The sequence below is a fragment of the Crassostrea angulata genome, chromosome 6, assembly GCF_025612915.1.
Source record: "Crassostrea angulata isolate pt1a10 chromosome 6, ASM2561291v2, whole genome shotgun sequence".
NCBI classification, from domain to species: domain Eukaryota; kingdom Metazoa; phylum Mollusca; class Bivalvia; order Ostreida; family Ostreidae; genus Magallana; species Magallana angulata.
Window position 1 is genome coordinate 40412038 of NC_069116.1, and position 25660 is coordinate 40437697.

The 25660-nt window shown below is 34.4% G+C and overlaps 3 protein-coding genes across 3 annotated transcripts; all 3 read left to right on the forward strand.

The window, feature by feature from the left end:
* On the forward strand, positions 1-11420 carry LOC128189823 (RING finger protein 207-like). Its single transcript, XM_052861592.1, is given in 17 exon segments — positions 1-57; positions 1054-1329; positions 1801-1915; positions 2306-2450; positions 2663-2744; positions 2870-2945; positions 3251-3423; positions 4635-4776; positions 4919-5019; positions 5138-5236; positions 6681-6852; positions 7014-7199; positions 7508-7559; positions 7656-7773; positions 9242-9334; positions 9580-9898; positions 9900-11420. Coding segments are annotated over 16 exon segments (2313 nt in total). The 5' UTR covers positions 1-57; positions 1054-1132; the 3' UTR covers positions 10143-11420.
* Positions 11421-15794: 4374 nt separating this feature from the next.
* LOC128189329 (acetylcholine receptor subunit alpha-like 2) lies at positions 15795-17358 on the forward strand. The gene has a single exon (XM_052860892.1). It carries the CDS (start codon positions 15858-15860, stop codon positions 17313-17315), a length of 1458 nt encoding a protein of 485 aa, XP_052716852.1. The 5' UTR covers positions 15795-15857; the 3' UTR covers positions 17316-17358.
* A 3071-nt stretch (positions 17359-20429) lies between these two features.
* LOC128186882 (uncharacterized) lies at positions 20430-25192 on the forward strand. Its single transcript, XM_052856835.1, has 2 exons — positions 20430-21904; positions 23737-25192. Exons 1-2 carry the CDS (start codon positions 20476-20478, stop codon positions 25062-25064), a joined length of 2757 nt encoding a protein of 918 aa, XP_052712795.1. The 5' UTR covers positions 20430-20475; the 3' UTR covers positions 25065-25192.
* The last annotated feature ends 468 nt before the right edge of the window (positions 25193-25660 follow it).

Sequence of the window (25660 nt, forward strand, 5' to 3'; positions counted from 1 at the left end):
GGAATACTCAAAGGTTCTCAGTTACATGCCCATTTATGATTTGACGGAAAAGAAAAGGTATGAAGATTCATAAAAATGTGTAATTTTAACGATAATGGGGGAACAAGTATGCACACATATTAGCTTTATGTAACATAATCATGACGGGAAATTTATGAGGTATGGAAAGGCCACAGTGTTAATGTGTAGACAGGGCGTTACAGGTAAAAGTGACTCGGATGTTTACCCCCGTGTATGAAAAAATCCAAATCGTTGATTTATGTATGTATTTTAACAGCATATATGATACTTGTTACATTCTGTAAGAGTATGCACAAAATCGTGTCAGACTGTGAACCACGCATTTTGCAGGACTTACCATGGTCATAGGTTAAAGTTTTGTCCAAAGCAGTAAGTTCTGAAATTCTTTCGAAGTCTACCTAATGTTTACATGTATTATAGACAGATGAGACTTTATCCTTTGTAAGTCGTAGTAAGATTAAATGCAACTGGGATAGTTTGGATGATGTGCAGGTGGTTAAATTAATGTTAGGCTATTCTCTTTTGAGAAGTGGAAAGGCATAGCCTACATCCAAGGCTATGCCTGTCCAGTGTCGCTTCTCAAAAGAGAATACATGTTAGGCATGATTCAGGCATCATATTACAATATTCACTAACTATTGATCCTTTACCTTACAACAAACTTTTGATGTCAAGGCTTTTGTCAAAGCTTTATATACATTAAAAGACCACCAGAAAATACTTACTAGTATGTGCTCTGACTGAAAAGCAAACAATATTGATGATTGATGACAGTATTTACAAAATCTAATAAAGGAAAGTTTTCACTTCAGAGCTATTAATGCAATACAGAATTATTGGAATGGTATAAGACATCACAACATTAAAAGAAGATATTCAACCCCATTGAAAAAAAATTATTGATGTACTTGGTTTAGCACAGTGTTGTAAATTTTGTGGAACAATTTATGAGAAAAAGAAAACTTTCCATTTGGACTAACCAGTTTATAAATTGCACTGTTGACTGAGCATATTGAAAAATTCTTTTTGTAGATGGCTGCTAAAAAAAGAAAAGTTGTTTAGATACAGATGACAGCTGTGCTGAAGAAAAAGTACAAAGGTATCGGGTTCAATGAAGATGTCGGGTGACATATTTCAGTCTCTGGAAAACAACACCAGCATTGATGTGACGAAATGGAACCCGCTACAGTGCTACCTCTGTAATGAGAAGTACAATGACCCCTGTATTTTGTCATGTTACCATAGCTACTGCTCGCAGTGCCTGAGGGGCAGGGCCGCAGACAACAGACTAAGCTGTCCACTGTGTGGGTAAGGTTAAACTGTAATGAAAAAAAAACACTGACAAAATCAGATGCATATATATACTGTAGCTGTACATGATATCTTCTACATCTAAAATAAAATTAGCTATCCAAATTTGAAATACAATATATTCTGAGGATATAAAGCTACATTGAAGTTCTTAACAGCATGCACAATTGATTATACAAATCATATACATCTTGTTGACATGGATGTAATCTTTCAGGGGAAACACAGAGTTCTGTGAATTTAATTTGAAAGTCAAATAGCCATTCTTAAAATCAATGCCAACCTCTGATTGATTTGATTTCCTAGTCCTCAGCCAATCACATCTCTGTATAGATTTATGCAGTTTGCAAAAGTAACCCCATGATGTACCAACTTCTATATAATTTATACAGATTTAATGTAACTTATCAAGCCTTTTTAATTACATGTATCTATTGTATGAAAAAAGAACTTGCCATATTTTTTCAGGTGTGTAACAAGCCTAAAGGATAATGAGTCTATGCCCTCCTCCGATCACCTGATGAAATTCTTGGTGGATCAAAGTTCTCGGGAGGATCTGGAACCATGCGCCAACTGTGATGAGGTTTGAATTGTCTAATTGGAAAATTTTCAGATAATATTTACATGTATACTGTATGTGGAAACATATCAAATCTTTTTATATACTGTACAATGTAGGTAGACAAAGTCTTAGTTCATACATACATGTGTGCTTATATAAAGAGCTATGTCTATTGTATCATTATATAATTCAGTCAGTCAATCGGACTGTTTAGAACTACAATTTTCTTCGTTTGATTAATTAAACATTGAGTATATCTATACTAGTACGCATATAGTGATATGAGCGACTCTAAGAATCTAAGTATTTTCTCCACTCCCTCCTTTAACAATTTAATTTTTGCCTAGTTTTTACCTATAGTTTGTAGTTGCATTCCTATTTCTGGTTAAACATATATTTTTCATTCAATAGATTTCGTCCGAAATGTTTTTCTGCAACACCTGCTCCCAAGCACTGTGTCTCCATTGTCGTACGGAGACCCACAAAGCCAAAATGTTCGCTAGTCACGATGTGATCAATCTGTCCAAGAGAACCAAGGAGGTCCACAGAGAATGCTGTAAGGCATTTATTTGATAATGATTAATATACATTAGAGCAAATTCAATAAAAGTAGGAAGGGGCTGGCTAAATTTGGAAATTCACTTGTAGATAATTATACTGGATGGAGACTTGCTACAAGAACTTAATTTTTAGTACTAAGTTTACAAAAATAATCAGACATGAATTTGGATTTTACAAGTTTGAACTTGCATATAAATATTTTTTCAGTAATCCACAGAGAGCCCTATATCTTGTTCTCCACAGAGAAGAAAACCATGCTGTGTATCAACTGTTTCAGAGACATGAAAATGTAGGTTGGCATCATAGATAAAAGGCGGGTCATTTCAAAATGGGCTGTAACAAGAAATTGGTGTTTAAATTCATGAATTTTGTTATTATTTATGAATATTGTGAATGATGGATTATGATTGACAGGGAAAGCCGTTCACACTGCATGGATCTGGAGACAGCTTATGCACAAGGGTGTAAAAAACTGGATCAAAGCATGCAGGTAAAGACTAAACACCTATATATGCTAAATTGGATTGATTAAGTAAAAGTACTGATAATTGTATCAGTTAACCTTCACTTTTATTTCAAACTTAAACTTTGATGATTGTGAGAGATTTTAAAGGACTTTAGCTAAACATATACCAATAATTTTCTTGCCTGTAATCTTGGTGATTTCAAAATCTCCTTTGATACCCGTAGGCAGACGAAAAATAATTTTCTGGTACAGTACATTATGTTTTTGCAAGGTCATACTTGTAAAACTGCAATCAATCTTTGTAAAACTGCAATCAATCTTTGTTTCAGGCTGTAAGAGAGCTGCAGAACTCAGCCCGAGACACCATCTTCCTTCTGAAGGCTCTTCTCTCCGAAATACAGAAAAGTTCTGAAGATGAAAAAAAAGCTGTCACCGATTTGTATGACCTGATGATGGAAAAAATCACAGAGATGAAAACAGAACTTCTCAATGAAGTGGACAGGTACATTTATCAGTGTTTGATGACTCAAATGTCTACTTTACAAGTACATATTTTACAAGAAGCTAAGTTGGTTTTAAGTGTAACATACATGTACATACACTGTATGTATTTAGAATTGAGAAATGTTAAATTGACCATTCATGTGGATAGTTAGTAATTGGATGTAAGAGTAGAGATGAATTTCCTGTAAATAATTCAAAGGCAAATAAATGTGTTTAATTAATATTTTGAAGTCATTAGTTAATCAAAGTACTGAAGAACTGACGGGAGTTGATTTTGTCGATGTTTATTTATTTTAAAATCAATGATATGTTATTTTGCATGACAAGTACATGTTTACGTAGTTTGTAATTTGAATTATGCATATTTTTATAATTATATGAATTTTTGAACTTTTTCGACTAGAATGTCAAGAAACCTCCATATGAATAATGTTAAATAATATTTAAAGATAAAATTAATTCAATCAAACTATGTATCAGTGGTAAAAATATTTCTCGAAAATTGTATGGATCCAAGCAATATTAAACTCTAGTCTCGTTCAACCAAACGCTCGGCTGACACCGTAAATCTCCGACAAGGGTTCACGGAGACAGCCGAGCGTCGAGTTGAACGAGACTATATTGAACTCTGGCGTAGAAATACATACGACTACAAAAAATATTTAAATTGTTCGTACCATTTAAAATCTGACTATTTTTAAGGTATTTGTAAATAAGTTTCCTTGAAAAACAATGCTTTAGCATACATTACATTGAATTCATCAATTATTTTCAAGAACTAAGTCTTGTCAGGAGCAATGATTTGTGCTGAGGTCCAAACACTGTTTCACTTTCGGTTTGTCCGAGTGACTGCAGAGGAGAGTTGATTAAAAATCAACTCCCAAAAATGCTAGTGAAATAATGATATTTTTCTATTTTGCAATCAACATGCAAATACTTGCACTGCAGAAACTAAGAGTTTATATACAGTATCTATTTAATATATTTATATAGAAAGGTAATTCTAAATGGATAAATATAAGCTTAATCTCACCTTGGTAAAGCCAGTATAATTTTCTGTGGAGTAAGCAAATTCTTGTTTCATAAGAGCTGATAGTTTAAATGTTATCAGCTTTAATAAATCTATTGTTGTAAATTTCCCAGATTTTAAAGGTTGGACTTACATGTACCAAATGATAGAAAATTTATTTATTCATTTTATTTTGACAGGCAATACCAAGAAAAGGAGAAAATTTTCAAGAAGGAGTTATCCACCTTGAGCACATTATTACCCACCCTACACACCCACCTAGTCACATGTTCAGCATTCACCAGTTCAGCCAATCGATTCGAATTTCTAGATTTGGCTTATGTAAGAATATTTTCATGTAGATTTGTATTCAATTATTACATTTCAATTTATTGAGAATTAATTTTTTTTTGTTCAAAGAATAAAATGTGTACGGTATTCCCATGACATAAAAGTTCAAATTTTTCATCATTTTCCCCCCCAGATCTTAATGGATCGTCTGAAATCTATTATAAATCAACAACACCCCCTCCATCCCTCGCAGAGTGGACAGATTACTACTCACTACAAAGTGCAATACTCCAAGTAAGATCAGTGCAATTATGACATTATTGCCAATTAAAAGTATGTTGAAACAAGACGTATCTACCAGTAGGTTGTTTTTTGCAGCATTTATAATCCTTTATTTTTGGGTTATTTTCAGGTGTTTGGAGCCACTGCTGTTCCCCTCTAGAGTGCCTGGCCCTCTTGGTAACATCACCGCATCCCCACCCCTCACAAACTCCACCCCCAGCATTCCAAGGTACAGGTCATGTAAATAGAAAAGTAATGCAGCTTACTCAGGCTATAATTATACCCCCGCAAACGAAGTTTAGGGGGGTATATTGGTTTCACCCTGTCCGTCTGTCCGTCTGTCTGTAGACGCAACTTTGTCCCCCCTATAGAATTTTTTATTACTGCATGGAACAGTTTGAAAATTTGTACATATGTTGAACACCATCTGAAGATGTGCACCTGCAATTTTTTTTAAGATCAGACAAGATTTAATGATTTTATGACAGTTTTCATTTTCCTTAATCTATATATTGTACACTAATGTTGAAAAGTAAGGGAGGTAATCCTTACAGATTTTATTAATTAATTAATAGAAAACACTCTAAAATATATTTATATAAATACATCCAGATGAAGTTTTTTGTCTTTATGTCTTAATTAATAAAAAAAAATTATTTTTTATGAGTATTCTATGAACTGACAATGCAAAGTTTTTGTTTGTCAATGATAAATTCTTAGGAGCTAATAAGAACATCAAAGACAAGTGTGGCTGAATTCATCTGTCCCAAGGGAGCCATTATCTGAGCCATGGTTCAGATGGAGCATGTGTTTAGGGGAAATTGATAATCTGTAAAGTGGGTGATGGTTTTGGGGCTATTTTAAAACTGTTTCATGTAAACCAAAAGGTCTATCATTATAAGGTAATAAATAATTTAATTATTAATAAAGAAGTTAAACTATTTTTAGAGGTTGTTTAAATTTATTTGTCAAGTAAATTGATGAAGTGACCCTATTGGGCATTAATTTAAATGAAATTCAAAATTACTGATATGATTGTAGTGTTTTGGCAATTTTAAAATTGTTTGTAATATTAGATTTTCTTTTTTTACATATTTTTACATAGTATGATAATTATGGTAATGTTTTGGGAGTTTATTAAATTTAACAAGTTCATCAAAGAAAATCATAGTCCTATGGGATCAATTTTCTGATATGGAGTTCCATTGTGCCATAGGAGAAAGTGAGGAAAATTTGAAACAACTAATTGCATCTGTCAAGACTCTTATTAGTAAGATATTGAAAGTTTTATCAACAGAAGAGCATTGCTTGGCTACCGGTATTTCTATTCACTGCAAAGGGAGGGGTTATTGTCATTTTGTTGGTTTTTCTTTAAATCAATTAAATTAAGAAAATATATCATCAAATACATACATTTGTAAATGTATTACTGTTATAGATATGTATTTACAGTGAAATTCTGACAATTTTGATTTTATTTTTTCTTTGTTAACTAATTTTTTTTTTTATTTACAATTCTAGAAATTTTTTTTTGTATGTGTTCCAAACCTTTATTATTCAATTCAATTATTTGTCCCATTTGAAATTAGCCTAGCGGGGGTATTAGTCCCATTAGGACAGTTCTAGTTTCATTTTTGATGAATAATTTTATTGAATTCCTGGTTTATATTCAGTTCCATGTCGATGACCACCACCCTCACCACCTGCACCATGAACTCGCGGCAGCACTGTAGCGGCGGCTCTGTTCAGTACGGGCGACGAGGCTATACTCTGCCCAAGATATCCTTCATCGATTCCAAGAGCACCTTTGCAGACCACTGTGGAGAATTTGAAACTTCCCATAAGGTAAAATTTTTATACTCCCTTGAAAACATTATTTAGCAATTTCCTAAAATCAATTGATAATTTTTTAAACTTTATTTACTCCGTTTCCATAAAAATGTATCCACATTTTATTGTTTTTACAGTCACAAATTACTCATGCACAATCTTTGCCTCGTTTTTAGCTTTTTTGTCAGCGTATTGAGAAGCTTAAGTATAATGTCCAGGAGTTACAGCGAGACCTGACCCTGAGGCGATGTCTGATCAAGACATCTGCTGTGTCTGACCTACAGGAAGAGATCACAGACTTACAGAAAGACCTGGATAATCTGTTCCTCCTGACAGAGAATAAACAGCCATCTCTGGAGAAGGTCTGTAGTCTGTAAAATACTGTAAATATATTACTGGGTATATTTAGCATACACAGTGTTTGGTCAAAAAATACTTTTTCAAATGGTTTTTAGGAGCATAGATTTAACTTTTAAAGCACATTTTTGAATGTACTTATTTATGTGCATACACATGTATATGCATGATATTTGGCAATGTACTTGATGAAGTGGAAGCCGCTTTTTGCCAAAATTGCGAAATAGAATACACTGCAAAATGTAAATTTCTACAATAAAACCTCCCAAAAATCAAATACATAACCTAATGTTATATGATTTTTTATTTACAGCATTGGGAGGAGGTTATAAAGAAGATGGCAACAGAACAGGAAGTGTTCAAAGGTGAGGTGTTTCATATTGCTTTTAGTAGGGTCCAAACAATTTATGTTGCGTTTACCAGTACAGAAAAAGGTAACACTTCTAATTTTTTTCATGTAGGTCAACTGAGTGATATTTTGAGACTGAAGCAGGAGACTGGCCACATGAACACCATTCTGACACAGCTGGGCTCCTTCGTCAAGTCTATTGCCTCGGTTTCTGAAAGACTGGCTCCCAAGTAGGATTCAGCATCCATTTTATTTATTTCATAATTTGAAAATCCAGGGCTGTGTTTTATGATAGAACTTACAACCAAATTGATGAATGCTTATTAATTATAAATTAATTAGTGATTTTATTTATTTACCAGTAAATGTAACTGTATATATCAAAATAGTTGTTAAGAAATGGTTTAATACGGTATATATTTTAGTGGATCAAATTCTTTATTTTGTAAAACACAGCCCAGGGTTTAATTCTTGTTAATTTATTATTATACCCCCGCAAACAAAGTTTGGGGGGGGGGGGTATATAGGAATCACCTTGTCCGTCTGTCAGTCCGTCCGTCTGTCTGTGCAATCGTGTCTGGTCCATATCTTTCTTATGGAGAAACATTGGAAGTTCTTAATTCACACAAAGATTGCTTATGACCTAAGGGTGTGTCATGACCTTGACATAAGGTCATTCAGGCAAGGTCATGGTCACTGGCAGAAAAAGTGCAAAATTTGTGTCCGGTCCATATCTTCCTTATTGAGAAGCATTAAATGTTCTAACTTCACACAAATATTGCTTATAACTTAAGGATGTGTCATGACCTTGACCCAAGGTCAATTGAGGAAGTTCAAGGTCATTGTTTCAAAAATGCTAAATTCTGTCTGTGTCATGTCTTGTATTAATGGAAATATTAGAAGCTAAAATTTGACACAAAGTTTGCTCTTCTCAGGCCACATAAAATTATTTTTAGATTTTCATTCCCGTCTCTCTGAAAATGGCCTGCCCCGATGAAATTTTTTTTTTGGGGGGGGGGGGGGAATATATGGAAAAAAATTTGGGAAAACATCAGGCTCAGTATACCAATAATTCAAAATGTTTAAATATTAAATGGCTGCTTGACATGTGGATTTATTTGATAAGAGTCATAGTTGTTAACGGAAGGATGCAAATGTCCTCATGCATTAACAGTTAACTTTAAATAAAATGGAATTAAAGGATAGAAATTGGTTTGTTTACTCCTATTAGCATTTACAGTTTTAAAAAAGAGAGCAGTTGTTATTTAAAGAAAATGGACAGTGAAATAGATTCATCCAATATTTTCAATAATAGCAAAAATACATGCTTTATGATTTTTTTCTTAGCGGGGGGTATCAATTGTGAGCTTGCTCACAGTACCTCTAGTTTATCAGAACATCCTTTGAGGTAAATTTTAGACTGATCCATTACTTGAAATACGTTGAAATTAGAATAATTTTATATCATCTGGTATGCAGCTACTTCAAAAAAAAGAAGAACTATGGTTATCAACTTTCATTTAGCCGAGGTCATGTCATTATCAACATGGCATGGATAAATTAGGAAGGAGGGGGTGTTTTAGTCCTTTTTGGATAGCTTCAACTCATTTTTATGTAACATAAATTTGGAATTGATTTAACTAAAGATATTTTTCAATATTATCAAAATGATTTTACAATGGTTTTTTTTTTTTCAAGGCTGACCCAATCAAGTAAGGAAAGTGACCAAGACAGCAACATAGCCGCCATGTTTGAAGAGATCAGTACAATGCAGCCAGACTCACAGCACAGGTATGTACTTGTGTGGTCAAAAATACTATAAAAGTACCTGTATTGTTCTTGATTGGTTAAATGCTTCTTAGTTACAGTTCGTACCCTGGTTTCATAAAAATTTGTGGAATACAAATTTTGGGGGATTTCGTTGTCGAGTTGATCTTGAAATCTAATGTCGATTGAAGTGCAGTTTCTGATATCTTTTCTTATAACCTCTATCGTTTTAATTTGAATCATTATTAAATTTTGCTCTCCTGATTTAGAGTTGATGCTATCCGCATAGCAGAGGAAGAGAGAGAAACCCTCACTGCTGTAAACAGAGTTAACCCCCTTGATGAGGAGCTGATCAAAACAAAGGGTCTGTTAAAAGCACCTTCGGCACGAAGAGAAGGGATTTCAAGGCGTAATTCTACAAAGAGGGACTCTCGGGAATTAAAAGATACATCATCTGCAGATAGTTCGCCTCTGAAGGATGCTGAACCATCAGTCCCTCAAAAATCCAATGATAAATCTGCAGAAAAGACAGGGGCCAGCAAAGGAGCTGAAAATTTTCCCAAGGAGGATATTGGAAACCCAGATGATTTTAAAAAAAAACTTGGTCATGTCCATGGAAGACTCGTGTAACAGTGACGTTTTGTATAGCCAATGTCCAGACACTGAAAAGTCCCACATAGATACAGATGTATCCAAAATCAATGAGTCAGTAGATGGTACAGATACTAGCAAAAGTTGTGTACCAAATGTAGAAATCACAGACTGTAGCAATACATTGAAAGGAGATAAGGCAACAGTTATAACAGAGATCCTTGAAGATGTAAAAGGTTAATTGAAGTTAATTTATATACAATGCAGGTTGTTCATCTTTGAAACTTGTGCCAAATGTTTTAATATTTGGGGTGGGATGGGGGATTGGGGATATTGTTGAGGGTGGTTGTGTGTTGTGTAAAGTCAAGTTTACTTCATATTTTCATGAAGACAAGTTGTTAAAATTTGTTTATTTAAGATTTCATTTGTTAATCAAGCGAAGGGTATTAAAGAAATCCACCTACCGCACCATATGTATTTATGTACTATGTACATGTATAAAAATGTTAAAGTTGTTTGTACTTTCCATTTTATAAAATAATAAGAAATGGAATATTTTTGCATGTTCATGTACATTTTGTACTGTATTCATACATGATCTGTTATGTATGACATGTATACCGGTACTATTGATACACTATGTAAAACTGGAATGATAACAATTTTATACTTGGCAAAATCTGTTTTTACATTGTTTATGTACATGTATACACTTTCACTTGAATGAGCAATAACTTATACAAAGATAGAAAGTGCAGATACTATTTATGTATGAATAATCTTGGTCACTGTAAGTCTGGTAAAGTATCTGATGATTTTATAAACATTGATAAATGAGATGTGTTTATTAGGGGGAAAATACATTAACTTTCTAGTCTGTTATTACCAGTATTCATGTATCAAGCATACTCTAGAAGCCAGGGTTTTCTTTCTTTCTATTTTTTTTTTTGATAATCAGGTACATTTGTACCATGCATGAATTTGATCCTTATTAATTTTGTTAGTTACAACTATGACACTGCAGGGAGTAGTTTTACAATGGAAAAAAACACCCAATATGTTTTTGTGTTATAATTCTATTTTTTATTATTTCTTTTTTAATTGTTTACTTTATCAGGTGCCCGGATAACTTCCTGTGTTGATACTCTTACCAAGAATTTAGAGTGAAATCGTTGTCTGACAATTAATCAGTCTATCTGATCAGGGATAATTATTGAATAATTATGTGTTATTTGGGTTTTCTTTTCGCATGATACAAAATTTTCGAAAATAGGGGGAAAAAAATTTTTATTTGCGTATGTCATCATTTGCTATACAAAAAGTATCTTAAAGCAAGCAATACTGTACATGAGTTTTGCATTTTGAATATTTTGCGATGTAAATAATAATGTCATCTGGAAAATTGGATCATCGTGAAAATACTTGTAACCAAATAAAAGGGTCAATTGAAAAATATGAAGACAAAGTGGCTGTCTATCATATATTTTTCATAAAAGTCATATCTAACAGTTAATTTATTTTTAAATAAAAACGTCACCACGAAGCACAGTAATGTCCGAAACATGATGTCAAGATGATGCACCCACAGTATATAGAAATACTCCAACTTTATATCACGCTTCTTATTGTGTATATGATATTATATATTGTAACAATCTTTTTTACACAAAATTGTAATAGTTTAAAAAAAACATATACAGTATGTGCAATCATCTAAGTTTTCAATCTTCTTAAAAAGGATACTTTTGGTGTTTATTAAACTGTTTAATATGGGCACTATTCCATGTATTATGTTTGTTCTCATAAATGTAACATGTATTCAAATATTTTTGTTTTTAAGGCGTCGAGCTAATGCTCGGCAGCCTTCTAGCGATCATCTGGATTGGCAATCGGCAAAAAAATTCATGCACTGCACCGCCTTTTTAATGCGCATAAAAAAATAAGTTCCTTGAAGTATTAAACGTATTACAAGATTTGAATTGTTTTTGAAACAGCACAAAACGTAATTTATTTCCTTTTTTATTCTTTTTTATTATTTGATAAACGACTATATATGTTAGTACAGAAATTCAAATTATTGATATCATTCTATATAAAAGAAAATGTCAGCTCGACGCCTTTGTGGCCGTTCCGGCCTTTGATTTGTTTTTGTTTTTGGGGGTTTTTGGGGGGTTTTTTTTGGGGGGGGGGGGGTTATATCATACAACTACATAGTAAAATTTTAAAAAGTGTTGTAATTTGATTAAGATCTTTCTTATGGTTTGCTCCAATTTCATCATTATTTTTTCAATTTGTCAGTAAAAGAGCAATCATTGAATATTGATGTCTTCAATGAATAGACTTGTTTTTATTTAAATTTATTTTTATTAACTTATTATTACATGTATCCAGACCTCGTTTTTAAAATTATTACAATGAATTATAAACATACATGTTATACATGAACAGTTCCCCATGAACCAGTGACAGATGCAATAAATTTACATTGTCTGAAATACAGTATTACTACATTGTACTTGTATTGCACTTAACCTTGCCAAAAATTTTACTTGTCTTTTGATTAAAAGTAATTAAAGGATAAATCACTGCTTTGTTTTTCTATTCCATCATTTAATTAGTTTTAACCATAAAATCAATTTTAAAAATTGAATGTATTTGTGAATCCTGTAAAGGAAATGGTTTTTTAATGGCAAGTACCAATGCTTTTAAATCATAAGACTCAAAGAAAAACCAGTTTATTATGTGAAATTGAGGTAGTAAAAAAAAACCAAAAGAACAAAACTGGAAGAAAATTGATGACACTCGCAGTTTTATTTTTCCCCCTTTGTGGATTGAACTAAAGTAAGCAAAGATCAGCTGCGTTTTACAAAAAAAAACTTATGATGAAGTGTTAAATATTATGAGTCTCGTGGAATGATCTTCAATGAAAAAAATTAACATAAAAAAAAACAACATTTAGCTTAAACAATTTTAATTCCTATAACTTTTAATAATGAGCATTTATAAATCTGGTCTTAAGTTCTTTTGTAAAACCAGTCTTGGCAGTTTTGCAGAGAGAAGGAATAGGCCTAGAGAGCGAGAGAAGGGGGGCGGCAAATAGGCCATGTTAAATGACGTCACAATCTAGCGTCACGAAATTTTGGGCGCAACAAAACCGGTAAGTAGGATAGAACCGTTCAAAAGTTAAAACAATGAATGGCCTCAGTAATACTACTTTTCACATCTTAGTGTTTAGTTGTCAACTCTCTAATGATACTTACTAAACATCGTTTACGCTCATTGTAAGAAATACGTATCTCTCAGCTGGCTGGTTTTTAATGCACTTCTCTATTAATTTACGTTAGAGTTGTTCCCCTTGTTCACCATTGATGGACGTTGTCAGAGCCTTTGTTGTGTTGATTATCGACATTAGACAGCTTCCTACATGCAGACCCCTATGTAGATATGAATTAATATTAAAAACAAAAATTTAGAATACAATATCTATTTCATCAATATTGGCTCTTTATAATTAAAAGATACATCGATGCGGCGCGGGGTCACTCCGATGCTCTTCTATTTCACATGGGTTAATTGACTGGGTTATTTTTTCTTATTTTGATTTTCAAATTTTTGAAAATAACGTTATATAGATAAATCAGGTCTACAAAGTCTCAAGTTTATGATATCATAATTTCCATTCCCCTCTTTAATAAAAAAAAAGAGTTGCTAAAATTTAGTTTAAAGAAAGTGAGCGCACAAGATTGTAAGTTTGCAGGAATCCTCGACACGAATCAATTGGGATTTAAATGTCTATAACCTCGAAAGGCTATGTACAGGTTTCAACAAAAATATATTATGTTGAGAGTCGAAGTACATGGCTATTCCGGTTATTAAAAAACTCACAAAGCTTTCAAAAAATGGCAATGAGAGGTATAAACCGATAACTAGTTGGAAATGTTAATGCAAACATATTTTAATGAAGTTATATTGTGTATATCCTAAAAAACTAGTAATAAGAAAATAATGTTTTTATAGTGTTCATACAGCAGATCTAGAAATCAATAACAACAAATTAAAATATACAGGTATATTATAATTCAACATCATGTTATAATAACAAACATTTAGAACAAAAAAGTTTATTTTTTTTTAAAAGACCACCAGGTGGATTTGAACCCAAAACACTGAATGTCTGTATTCACTAATCCAGGACGAAACCACTAAGCCATGCGAGACTTGTCAATATACATGATATATGCTCTATAAAGTACTGTTTGAAACAACTGTCATATCAATGGACTTAGTTTTTTATCCTTCAAAAAATAATTTGAAAAAGTACATAATTAGTCATCTCTGGGTCATCTCTCCATCTTTTTTTAAAAAGCGACATTTTTAATGTTGAAATATGCTATCTTTACACGTTTCAAATTTGTGGAGAGAAGACCCAGAGACAACAAAATCATTTAAAAACAGTTGTAAATAAGTAGGATTTTGCATGAATTGCATCGTGTTGCTATATTTAGACCCATATTATAATGAAACCTTTTGCATTTCAAATATTTTTCCACTCATTCCACATCCAACAGAAACCTAATAACGGTTATAATTCGAACAATATTCAAAATTAATTGATAAAATTTTCACTCTCCTTGTGCGCCCAGATTCCTGCCGAATCTACATCTTAAGCGCCCACATTCTTTACTGCTCACGTACAAGAAATTTGTATTAGCATTTCGAACCCAAATAATGCCATATTCTTATTTCTGCATCTTAAAGAAGTTAAAAAGCTTTATAACGTCTATTTTCAAACTGACGTACTTCTATGTATAAAATTGGTGTTCAAAGACCATCTCAAGTTGCTTGCAAAAATTAACACATGCATCACAACAGCCAATTAAAAACGAAGCGGTTTCCCATCAGCAGATTTAACAGGCAAAGCAGGTGCACTCATTCTGAATATCTATTTTTAAAAATCTTAAAACAATAAATACAATATCAAATAGCTATATATAGCTGTAGCAATTTACAACATTCATTTACAGACATTAATTGTGCAAAGCAATCGATTTCTTCGGCAATAGTGAATATTGATAATTTCATTTTGCTGTACATTATTTCTTATTAGGTTTGTCAGTAACAAACCTATAAGTGTTTTGTTTTGTCGAGGACCTACAGTTTGATATGTAAAAAAACAAAAGATAATATATAACAATTAAATTCATAGCTTAATTGAGTTAATTCTCTAATTTTTTACCTTCATAATATTACGTCACGGGCAAAGGGGGGTCCCTCTAAATATTTGGGGGCTTAAAAATTAAAGGTATGGTTGAACGTTTGTGTAAAAAAAATCAGCTCAAATAACGTTACGTCCGCCATGTTGCCGTATAAATTTAAACGTTTGCCGTGTAAAGAAATTTATGAGGCAATCACGTGACGCGATTCATCCATTGACGTCGAGACATTCTAGTCCGAGGCAAAACAAATTGAACTTTAATTAAAACAATATTAACGGTGCATGTATACCTCGGTAAATATAAATTATGATTTTTCTACGAGAGTAGTAAAGATGTACACGATATAGACAAATGCAAAGATCGAGACCAAACATAGTATTAAAATAGTAACTTCAACTTTTACTACTAGTACGCAAATGTATACAGTACATTTGTATATGACAACGCTAAATCACCGATTGAATATTATTTCTTCGCATAACGTAATAATGTCGTTAAAATGACATTTTCCTTATATATTTTTTCGAAATGAAGGTATTGATTTAAATTAATTAATCTAAAGACTACATTTGTTGTGGTTCTAAATAAACGGTTGCTTAATTTATTTATCTGAATGTTGATTTATTTATGAATATTTTTGTGCTTGTTTACAAATGTCGAACTGTTTTGTAGAAAACAATATGGAAGAGACGTACTCCTTGCCTTGACATGACAAGAGGACACCCGTTCAGAAAAAGAAGATGCGTCGAATTTCTGCGACTTTTGCTGTTACATTCTTCTTGACTTTGTTGATCAACTCTTGTTATGGTCAACAAAAAACGCAACAAAGTCGAGCACTGACCGAATATCTTCTCGACCCATCCAGGTACAACCGCGATGTTATACCAATTTGTGGCAACCAAAGTCACCTGACAGTTAAAATTGGCCTAGCAGTAAGAGACATTGTCGAGCTTATAGAAGTGCAGCAAATTATCCGTCTGAAAATTTGGATGCGGTTAAGATGGAAAGACTGCGTGTTAAAGTGGGACCCTTCGAAATTTGACAACATAACTAATATTGTGATTCCGTATGAGAAGATCTGGATTCCCGACATAACCTTATTTGAAAGCGTCTGTGATGAAGCCAATATGCCTGACATGGATCGCTATAGAGCCTACGTCACTTCCGATGGAGAAGTGAGTTACAATTTTGCGACAATCATTACCACTGTATGCCGGGTGGTCGTGACGTACTTCCCATTTGATAGCCAAGTATGTATACTGACTTTCGGATCATGGGTGTACACTGGTAAGCAGATTGACTTAGAGGCCGCTGGGGACAGCGCCGATATTGACAACTTCCAGCTGCACAACGAATGGAGCCTGGAGTCAACAAAGCTCAAGAAACGAGTCGCCTACTACTTGTGTTGTTCAGATCCATTTCCAGATATTATCGTCCATATTTATCTGAAAAGAAAACCGACATTTTACGTTGTGACCATTATCTTCCCGTGCTTTGTCATCACCAGTTTAACTTTCATGGGCTTCGTTTTGCCACCCATTTCCGGAGAAAAAATTTCCTTGCAAATGACAGTGCTTTTGTCGCTTACGGTGTTCCTATTTCTGGTACAAGACAAACTTCCCTCGGACTCGGATCACTTTCCATACCTTGCCATTTACTTTGCTTTTTCCATGCTGTTGGTGTGTCTGTCCAGTATAATGTCTGGAATAGTGATGCACGTGCATTATAAATCTCCAGAGAGATACAAAATGCATCCCATTCTTCGCAGCCTCTTTCTGGACAAACTTCGGAAGTTAGTTTGTGTCAGTTCCGTTAAAACCACCTGCACTTCACAAGTAATTATCAAACAAGGTAGGTTTATGCATGCCGTGAAAAGCATTGAAAAGCATCTTCCACGTCACAACAGCCAATCAAAAGCAAGGCACTCCGATTCAAACAACACCATAAAGTCTGATGACCATGTGATAAGTTCCAATGGAAACATTGCCAAAGAATCCCATGGAAATATCCCAGTGGATGTTGAAGACATTGAGTTTAAAGACCAAGAGGATATTTGTGAAGATCCTAATGAATGGGAACTATTGGCATTCATCCTTGATCGTTTGTTCATGGGAATATACGTCCTATTTAACGCCATAACTGCCATCACATTTTTTTCTGTTATGCTTTCTAAACATGGCAATGAAATTGATGAGTAATTTTATGATTTAGTGCAACCATATTTCTCAATAAAGATTATCAATACAGTGTTTTTCCAGTAATTGTCAATCTGAGAAATGTGCTTTATCTTCGATTAGCTCATTAGAGCCAACTGATTTTATAGGAGAGCTTTCCTGAAGAACACGCGTACGGCGTCTGTTGTTGCTTTCGTCGTCGTAACTCTTACGACATAACGTAAACTTACTGGATTGATGCCAACTAAACTTGCACAAAGTTTTAAGGTGATGATCCATACCTCGCCATATACTACAGTCTGTCCCAAGTTATTGCTTCCATCACTTTTTGATGATTTTTAATAAAAATACACATACCTGTGAAAGAAGTTCACTCAGTTGAAATCAATGAAATGGAAAATGTCTTCATTGACAAATTATACCTTTTCACTCATAAAATTTCACAGGAACGAAAACAATTTTCTTGAGATTTATAATGGGGAAATGTTTACATCTTTTCTCCATTCGAAAGTACTCGGGACATCTCGCGCAATTTTTCAACGTTATCATCCGGGCTTATTAACGGCTGATGCTATGCAAAATCCCCGTAGACTTTCTATTTTGAGATGTGTATGGAAACCTGAAGCGATCGAGGGGGCGTTTCACAACAGATAATCTAGACATTTTTCATATTAATGGATGAACATAGTTTGAGCATTGAGTATTTATTATCATCGAAATATCAAGCGAAAAGTGGTGGAAGCAAAAATCGGGACAGAGTATAGTACATATGTATACAATATTTCGCCATATACTAATATAATATAATATTGCCACACATCTTTTTTTTCGATGTAAAAGATCCATAACTTACTAGTACATGTATTACTCTTTCATTACTTTATATTATTAATTTTACGAGTGATTATTTTCGTTTGAACTTTGTAATTCTAGTGGTAAGTTTAATTTTCTTCACTGTACTGGAGTCGGCTTCTAATCGAGGATATATGTGTTTTCGACATTTTATTTTAATTTGTATTCAAAGCATCTAGAGAACTATACTATTCAATTAAATGTAGATTGAAAAAACAACATCAAAACAATATAAGAACTACACTACAAGAATTAGTACTCGGCTTTAAATGAATATCATTTTTTTTTTATTTTATTTAGAAATTACTTGGACACACGACTGACACGTGATTCCTTCTTAAAAGCTAAAAGGGGTTGAAATTGTGTTTATTAAGTATTGCATGTGTAATTTTATAAGATAAAAAAAAATTAACAGTCTTTGAAAGCCTGTAAAATTGCCGAATTATCAATATACAGTTTATCACATTTCGTCCATTATATCTAAAGGCTTCGGCATTGATGAGAAATGTCAAACGGCGTTAATTTTCAGCGTGCCATTCTTAAAATAAAACGAATAAATTCATTAGGAAGATGGGTGAATAAGGCGTGTAAACTGCCCATATGAGGAAAGATAAGATACTATAAAATTAAAATATGAATAAATCTCGTAATTTCTTTCTCAATTAATAAAAACAATGTATATTTACCATAACATCGATTTATAACCTTTAAATATGTTAGATATTTAGAATAGGTTGATATAAACTGGCGTATGTGTGTCAAAACCTCCAAATAGTGCCATTTTTAGAACTTCAATGCCTTTTCTTTTATAGAGTGGGTCTGGGCTCCATATTTTTGTCATAGTCTATATGAGGTTAAAAGGAAATCAAACCGATTTCAATCAACAAAAACATGGAGAGATAACCCACTATATTTTAAAAATGTCATTTTGTATCCCAACAATTGAACGTTTTAGAGAAATACTACAAGTCCGTAAATTCGTGGTTGAAGTTCCATTTAGTATTTAACAGTGACGTTTGTTGTGACTGAAATGGCTCAGTGGTTAGAGCACCAGACATTGGGTAACATAGATTTAGGGTTTTTAGGCTGTGGGTTCGATACCACCAAAACTTTACAATTTTTTTTTCTTATCGTTTTTTTAAATATTCAAAAGTTAGAAATCATGCTTTTGTAAACTTGTAAATTAACATCGTATAGTATATTTGGTTGGAATTAAAATTAATTTGAAATTGTTTTTTACGACAAAACCAAATGGGCATTTGCGCTATCTTGTTCCCCAATCTTCTTACAAATTATAATTAATTAAATTGGTAATGTAAAATATTTTCTATTTCAATTTTGTTTATTTAAATATACTTTTATCATATAATTTTGCTGATGATGACTGTTGAACAGTTCCATTTGTTGATGTTTCATTCAATGCATATAGCGATAATATTTAGTGCAGAAAGGTCAAATCTGCGGTATATACGCCAACCGTGCTTTGTTCTTAATAAACATTTTTCTTCGCTAAGACGCATATCAGGAAGGGTTTTTTTCTAGAAGGAATCGATGTGGGTTTTTTTCTGCTAAGTGGTCCAAGGTTAATTTTTTGATAACTTTATCTAATACATTTAATATGGCTGAATGTTTCACTGGTCCTGCCCCACCCACAATTATATTCTAAAATGATATTTCAATAAATGTTCCGTATTGTTGATATAGTTTGAAGACAAATATAGTGAAAAAAAATCAGGAACATTTGCACATGGGGGAGGGAGGTACTTAATTTATAGATATCACATTTTTAGGATAAATATTTACACAAGTAGAATTTTTTTAAACGTGCTAAAATCTTTCGTGAACAGAATGACGTCATAGTTACATGCTATGGACGTTGCTCAGACACGAGTGATAAATAAGGTAAGTTTATTTTCTATTTTTATGATGTTGTTGGAAAACAGTTTTTAGATACGGTCACATGATGCAACATTTATCGATTTTCTGTCGATTTCGACTAGTACTTCAATGGACAATCGTATTGATTTTTAGTCGGTATCATAGGAATAGAATCGGTTGAAAATCACATCGTGTGGCCGCATTTTTAGTTATAGTTATGCACAAAGTGTATGCATGATTGAAATGGATGAACATCGTGTGTATTCTATGCGGCACACAGACGATTATCTTGGTGATTTACAATAAGTCAAACCTAGAACTTGATCTTCATGATAAAACTCAATAATTAGTAGATCACTGTTAAACATTTACTAAATATACATTTTTTTAAACATTTATTTTCAGGTCATGACACGACATATGTAAAAATAAGAACAAACATCATATACGTACAATGGAGTGTAAAGTAATTGAACGAACGCATGCAGATAAAATTATCGCACGATATACTACTGTGTTCACAATCATAACGCTGTTCAACGCGTGCTTCAGCCAAGTGGTAAAACCGCAAAGCGCAGAACTATTCGAACACCTTTTGAACTCGTCTAAATATAGCCCTGACGTCATACCCCTGTGCGGAAACCAATCCCACGTGACAGTTAGGCTCGGAACAGCGGTCAGAGACATAGTGGAGTTGATGGAAACCCGCCAAGTCATACGGCTGAATATCTGGGTTCGACTGACTTGGACCGACTGCATGCTAACTTGGGATCCGTTTTTCTTCCGTAACCAAACCGAGATTGTCTTCCCATATGATAAAATATGGACTCCGGACATTTTCGTTTTCGAGGGCATTAGCGACGAGGGTAATATGCCGGGACTGGAGGATTACCGTGCGTTTGTGTCTTACAAAGGGGAAGTCGGTTATAGCTTCCCTACTGTCATCACCAGCGTCTGTCGAGTAACTGTGACCTATTTCCCGTTTGATCACCAGCTCTGTAATCTGACGTTCAGTTCTTGGGCATACAGTAGCACACTCTTACAATGGGAGCCGGACGGGGACAGTTCCGACATATCCACTTTCACGCTTCACAATGAATGGGGTTTAGTCCGGACGAAAGCCATCAAGCGCGTGTTTTACTATCCATGTTGCACGGATCCCTTTCCCGATATCAGATTGCATATCCATTTGCGAAGAAAGCCGACATTTTACATGGTGACTATCATCTTCCCGTGCTTTGTGATAACAAGCCTAACTGTTGTTGGCTTCTTCCTGCCGCCTACCTCGGGAGAAAAGATTGCGCTGCAGATGACAGTACTCCTTTCCCTGTCAGTTTTTCTTGTCCTCCTGCAAGACAAGCTGCCATCTGACTCGGATCATATTCCTATTCTTGCCAGTTACTTCAGTATTTCTATGCTATTAGTGTGTCTGGCGTGTCTGATGTCTGGAATAGTGACGCATGTGCACTACAGGTCGCCGGCGGAGCACCCAATGTCCGATAGGATTCGCAGTCTCTTTTTGATTAAGCTTCGCAGATTGCTAAGAATTGAAATAGGTGGCGACTTAATTGAAACGGAAATCATTGTGAGGAAGATTTCGCATCCGTATGTGTATTCCTTAAGCGCTAACGAACTTCAAAAAATTCGTATAAAACAGTCCACGCAGTCTAATGTAGATGTTAAAGTAAAGGTATCCGAAACTGGTAAGCCTGAAATTAACCCGGAGCCGCACGGAGAAAGACGTCCGCCCAATCAGTTCGGTGACAAGTGGAAATCTGAAAAAGACGACAGAGAGATTGAAGACATTGTGAGCAGCACGCTGGCCAATGAGTGGGAAATTCTAGCTATCGTGTTGGATCGAGTCTTCATGTACATATATGTCGGTCTGAATGTCATAAATTGCATCATAATGCTAGCGACTATGATAAGTTATGACGGCAGTGACCAGATAATATAGTTATGACTAATTAATGATATCACTACATGTAGTTGAAATATCAATATGAGACATGTATTAATCATGTTGCAAAATACCACTCTGTTATCCGTATTTGAATTTTAAAAACCATAAATTTAAGTTGAAAATGTCTCGTTCTCTTCTTTTTTAAAATGATCATTACGATAGGCCTACAAGTAAATCCTTACTATTCTGTAACACTGTGTGACATATATGTACATGTATTGTCATCGCACATAAAACGCTGTTGTTATAGGCATGCATTCTGCTTGCACTGCATTATCTTAGATTGTTGCTTAAATTTCAAACCCAAATTGTGCTTATCAAACCTGCATTGGTAAATCTGGGATTATTACACCCGGTGTATAAACAATGTAGACCTCAGTCAGTGACCGACTGTGTGCAAAAAAAAAACAAAACAAGAAAAACTTAAGGATGTTGAGGATTTGATTACTTTTTCTAGTACAATTACATGTATTAGAATAGTAAAACTTATATTTTTCAAACTGTTGTTCAAGTTTCTTTAATTTTTTTTAATTTTTTTTTTTTTTTGGGGGGGGGGGGGGGGTAAGTCATAGATCACCTGTTACGCGACATTTTTAGCCCCAAAAATATATGTCTTTATATTTAATAACATAAATATAACATATAAGTTATCAAAAAACATCTTGCTGTTGTATTGAAATTAAAACCAATTTTTATATTTATTACTTTCTTCCCCAATGTCCTTATTATGTAGGGGATTTTATTTGTACTAGTTCAGTGTCAAAAATCGGGTATGTCATCTTAAAAGATTTAGAATATTAAGATATATATCGTATAATTTTGCTGACCAAACACGTTTAGGTAATGCTAAGTTGGTCACTGAAACAAAACTTCTATAACATCTACAATTTCATAGACAAATAAGATATATCACAGTAAATGAATTAAAAGTTACAGAAATTGCGACTCAAGTACAAGTCTATAGAGAGGGAGGATCTCTCCTCCATCCTCTGAAAAATTAAATTCAAACTTGTTAAAATCTCATTGTAAAATTACCGAAAATAGGTCTATGATCCCCCGTGACAAACAGCATGGTTTTATAACCGTTTTTGGTTGAGAAAATGATTTTATTAAATAATTCAGTAACAAATAAACGGCCAAATAGAAATCTCATTGTAAAATTACCGAAAATAGGTCTATGATCCCCCGTGACAAACAGCATGGTTTTATGATCGTTATTACATTTATTTTGTTATTCTTAGAAATATTTTTTTCATTTGAATGTCGATCCACGTTGGACATTGAGATGACAACCCTACCGGTAATTGAAATACATGTAGTTTCTAATTCCCTTAATTACGGCATTGTTTACATCTGAAGATTTACGAAAATTGTGTTGAGTAAATAAATTAAACTCATTGATATATTAATGGATGTTGAGTGAATAAATTTGCTCTTTGTTTAATAATGTAACTAGTCGGGAAAAAATGGTCTTCGCAGGGTTGAGCTATTACCTTTCAAACCGACGGATTACATCATTATTTCACCGCAGGTATACTATGTTATTAAAAATAAGATAGCTGATAAATGAGATAATCATTGTTTAGTCAATTTGTATATTTTATTATCACAGTAAGAGGATTACTATAGTATATCGGAGAGGACAACAATTATGGTGTCTTGCGACAAAGTGTCTTGAGGCCATTTGAGGGTAAGGGATTCTGTTGTTACAACAACCAAAGTGTGTAAAGTCCATTTCAAATTTTTATATAGAGGGAAAGAGAGAGGGAGAGGGCATCGTCCTCAAGTGGATGGCAATGAAAAGGATTCGTCCGGCGATTTGGATTCCTTTGGTTTTGATGCTGATTATTGTTATGAAAGTCCGTTTTTGTGAAAGCCGAGAAGACACCACAAGTTTGTATAATTATATACATTCAACATCGTATCTGTCGAGTGTGATGCCATCTTGCAAGAATGGAAAGCGCCTCGTCGTGAACATCGAAATTGCATTGCGAGACATCGTTGAACTCGTCGAGAAACAACAATTGATCCGGCTGAAGATTTGGGTGCGTTTGAATTGGAATGACCGTAGACTCCGTTGGAATCCTGCAGACTTCAATGGACTCAACGAAATAGTGCTACCCTTTGATGAAATATGGACCCCTGATATTACATTGTTTGAAGGCGTCAATGACGAAGAAAACCTACCGGGAATGGAAAACTACAGGGCTTTGGTTAACTACCGAGGGGAGGTAATTTACAATTTCCCCTCCATCGTCACTGCTGTGTGTAAAATGGACGTCAGTTACTTCCCCCTTGACCATCAAGTGTGTAGTCTTAAATTCGGTTCCTGGATATACAGTGGTAAATATATTGACATGAGAAGCAAGAAACGCACGGTAGACATTTCCAGCTTTCTGGCCCATAGTGAATGGGACGTGGTCGACACCATGGCCAAGAGACACGAATTGTTCTACGGTTGCTGCAACGAGTCGTACGTAGACACGACCTTCTATCTTCATCTTAAACGAAAACCAATATTTTACATAATAACAATAATCTTCCCCAGCTTCATCGTGACTGCACTGACAATCTTGGGCTTTATTCTCCCTGTGGAATCGGGGGAGAAGATCAGCCTACAGATCACCGTGCTTCTCTCCCTCACCGTGTTCCTCTTGCTGGTCCAGGACATGCTCCCATCCTCGGCGGAGACTGCGCCCTATCTCGCCGTGTACTTCTCAGTCTCAATGCTGTTAGTGTGCGTTTCCTGCATATTCTCCACTGTTGTTCTATGTGTGTATTTCAAACTACCCGCCCGACCCAATCATCACGGCAATTTCCAGAATCAGGAATTCGACATTTCCTCCGATGTCTCTCGATTTGTCGGCAGATCAGCGCATGCGCTAGGAAAATTGCGTCATCGACTCTCCGAATTTCTGATCCCATCCACCATGCAATGGAACCTGATGGCGGAGAAGTTGGACCGAGGATTCATGTGGATTTACCTCTTCATGACAGGACTGACTAACCTTGTTTTCGTAGTCCTGATGTTGAACTATGACGGACCAAGCCAGCACTTGGAACTTGTTGCCAGACAGTGAATCTGACAGTTTCCTTTAAATGAAAACTGCTTTCGTTATATCCATCTTCTTGTATTTTACATTTTTTGTCTTTTTTAAGAGGACTGGGTGGTCGTGGCCATTTTTATACTATGTTAATCTCATTGAGACTACGAGGTCTATATAAAGCAGTGGCGTCGGAAGCAAGTTGAAAGTGGGGATGGGGGGGGGGGGGGCTAGACTATAAAAAATAAAACCTAATTCCCAAAATCATGAAAATCCTAATCCGTGGGGGGGGGGGGGGGGGGCCTAGTATACCTGTGACTCCAACATCTCAATATTTTAATATTTCCTTCTTTCAAGGTAAGGGCTAAGCCCCCTCCCCCCCCCCCCATCCCCGGGTTCCGACGCCTATGTAAAGATGTAAGAAAATATTCAAATTTTTAGGTTACAATATTTGAATTTTTCACTTCATAGTAGATTATGGCCAAAAATATCATATCTATACTTTCAAGAAAATTTGACGGATAATTTGCTGGCCACCCATCCGTCCCCTTGTATTTCTTCAATTTTCTTTGCTATGATTACACTTGTCAAGCTAAGCTTGCAAATAAAAATACACGTGTCCAAGAGAATAA

Bases quoted from the DNA above. Each gene is read 5' to 3' on its own strand.
- LOC128186882 (XM_052856835.1), top strand. From the start codon at position 20,476: ATGGAGTGTAAAGTAATTGAACGAACGCATGCAGATAAAATTATCGCA. The intron at 21,905-23,736 runs GTCTGAATGTCA...ATTTTTATATAG, and splicing joins CTTCATGTACATATATGTCG to AGGGAAAGAGAGAGGGAGAG.
- LOC128189329 (XM_052860892.1), top strand. From the start codon at position 15,858: ATGCGTCGAATTTCTGCGACTTTTGCTGTTACATTCTTCTTGACTTTG.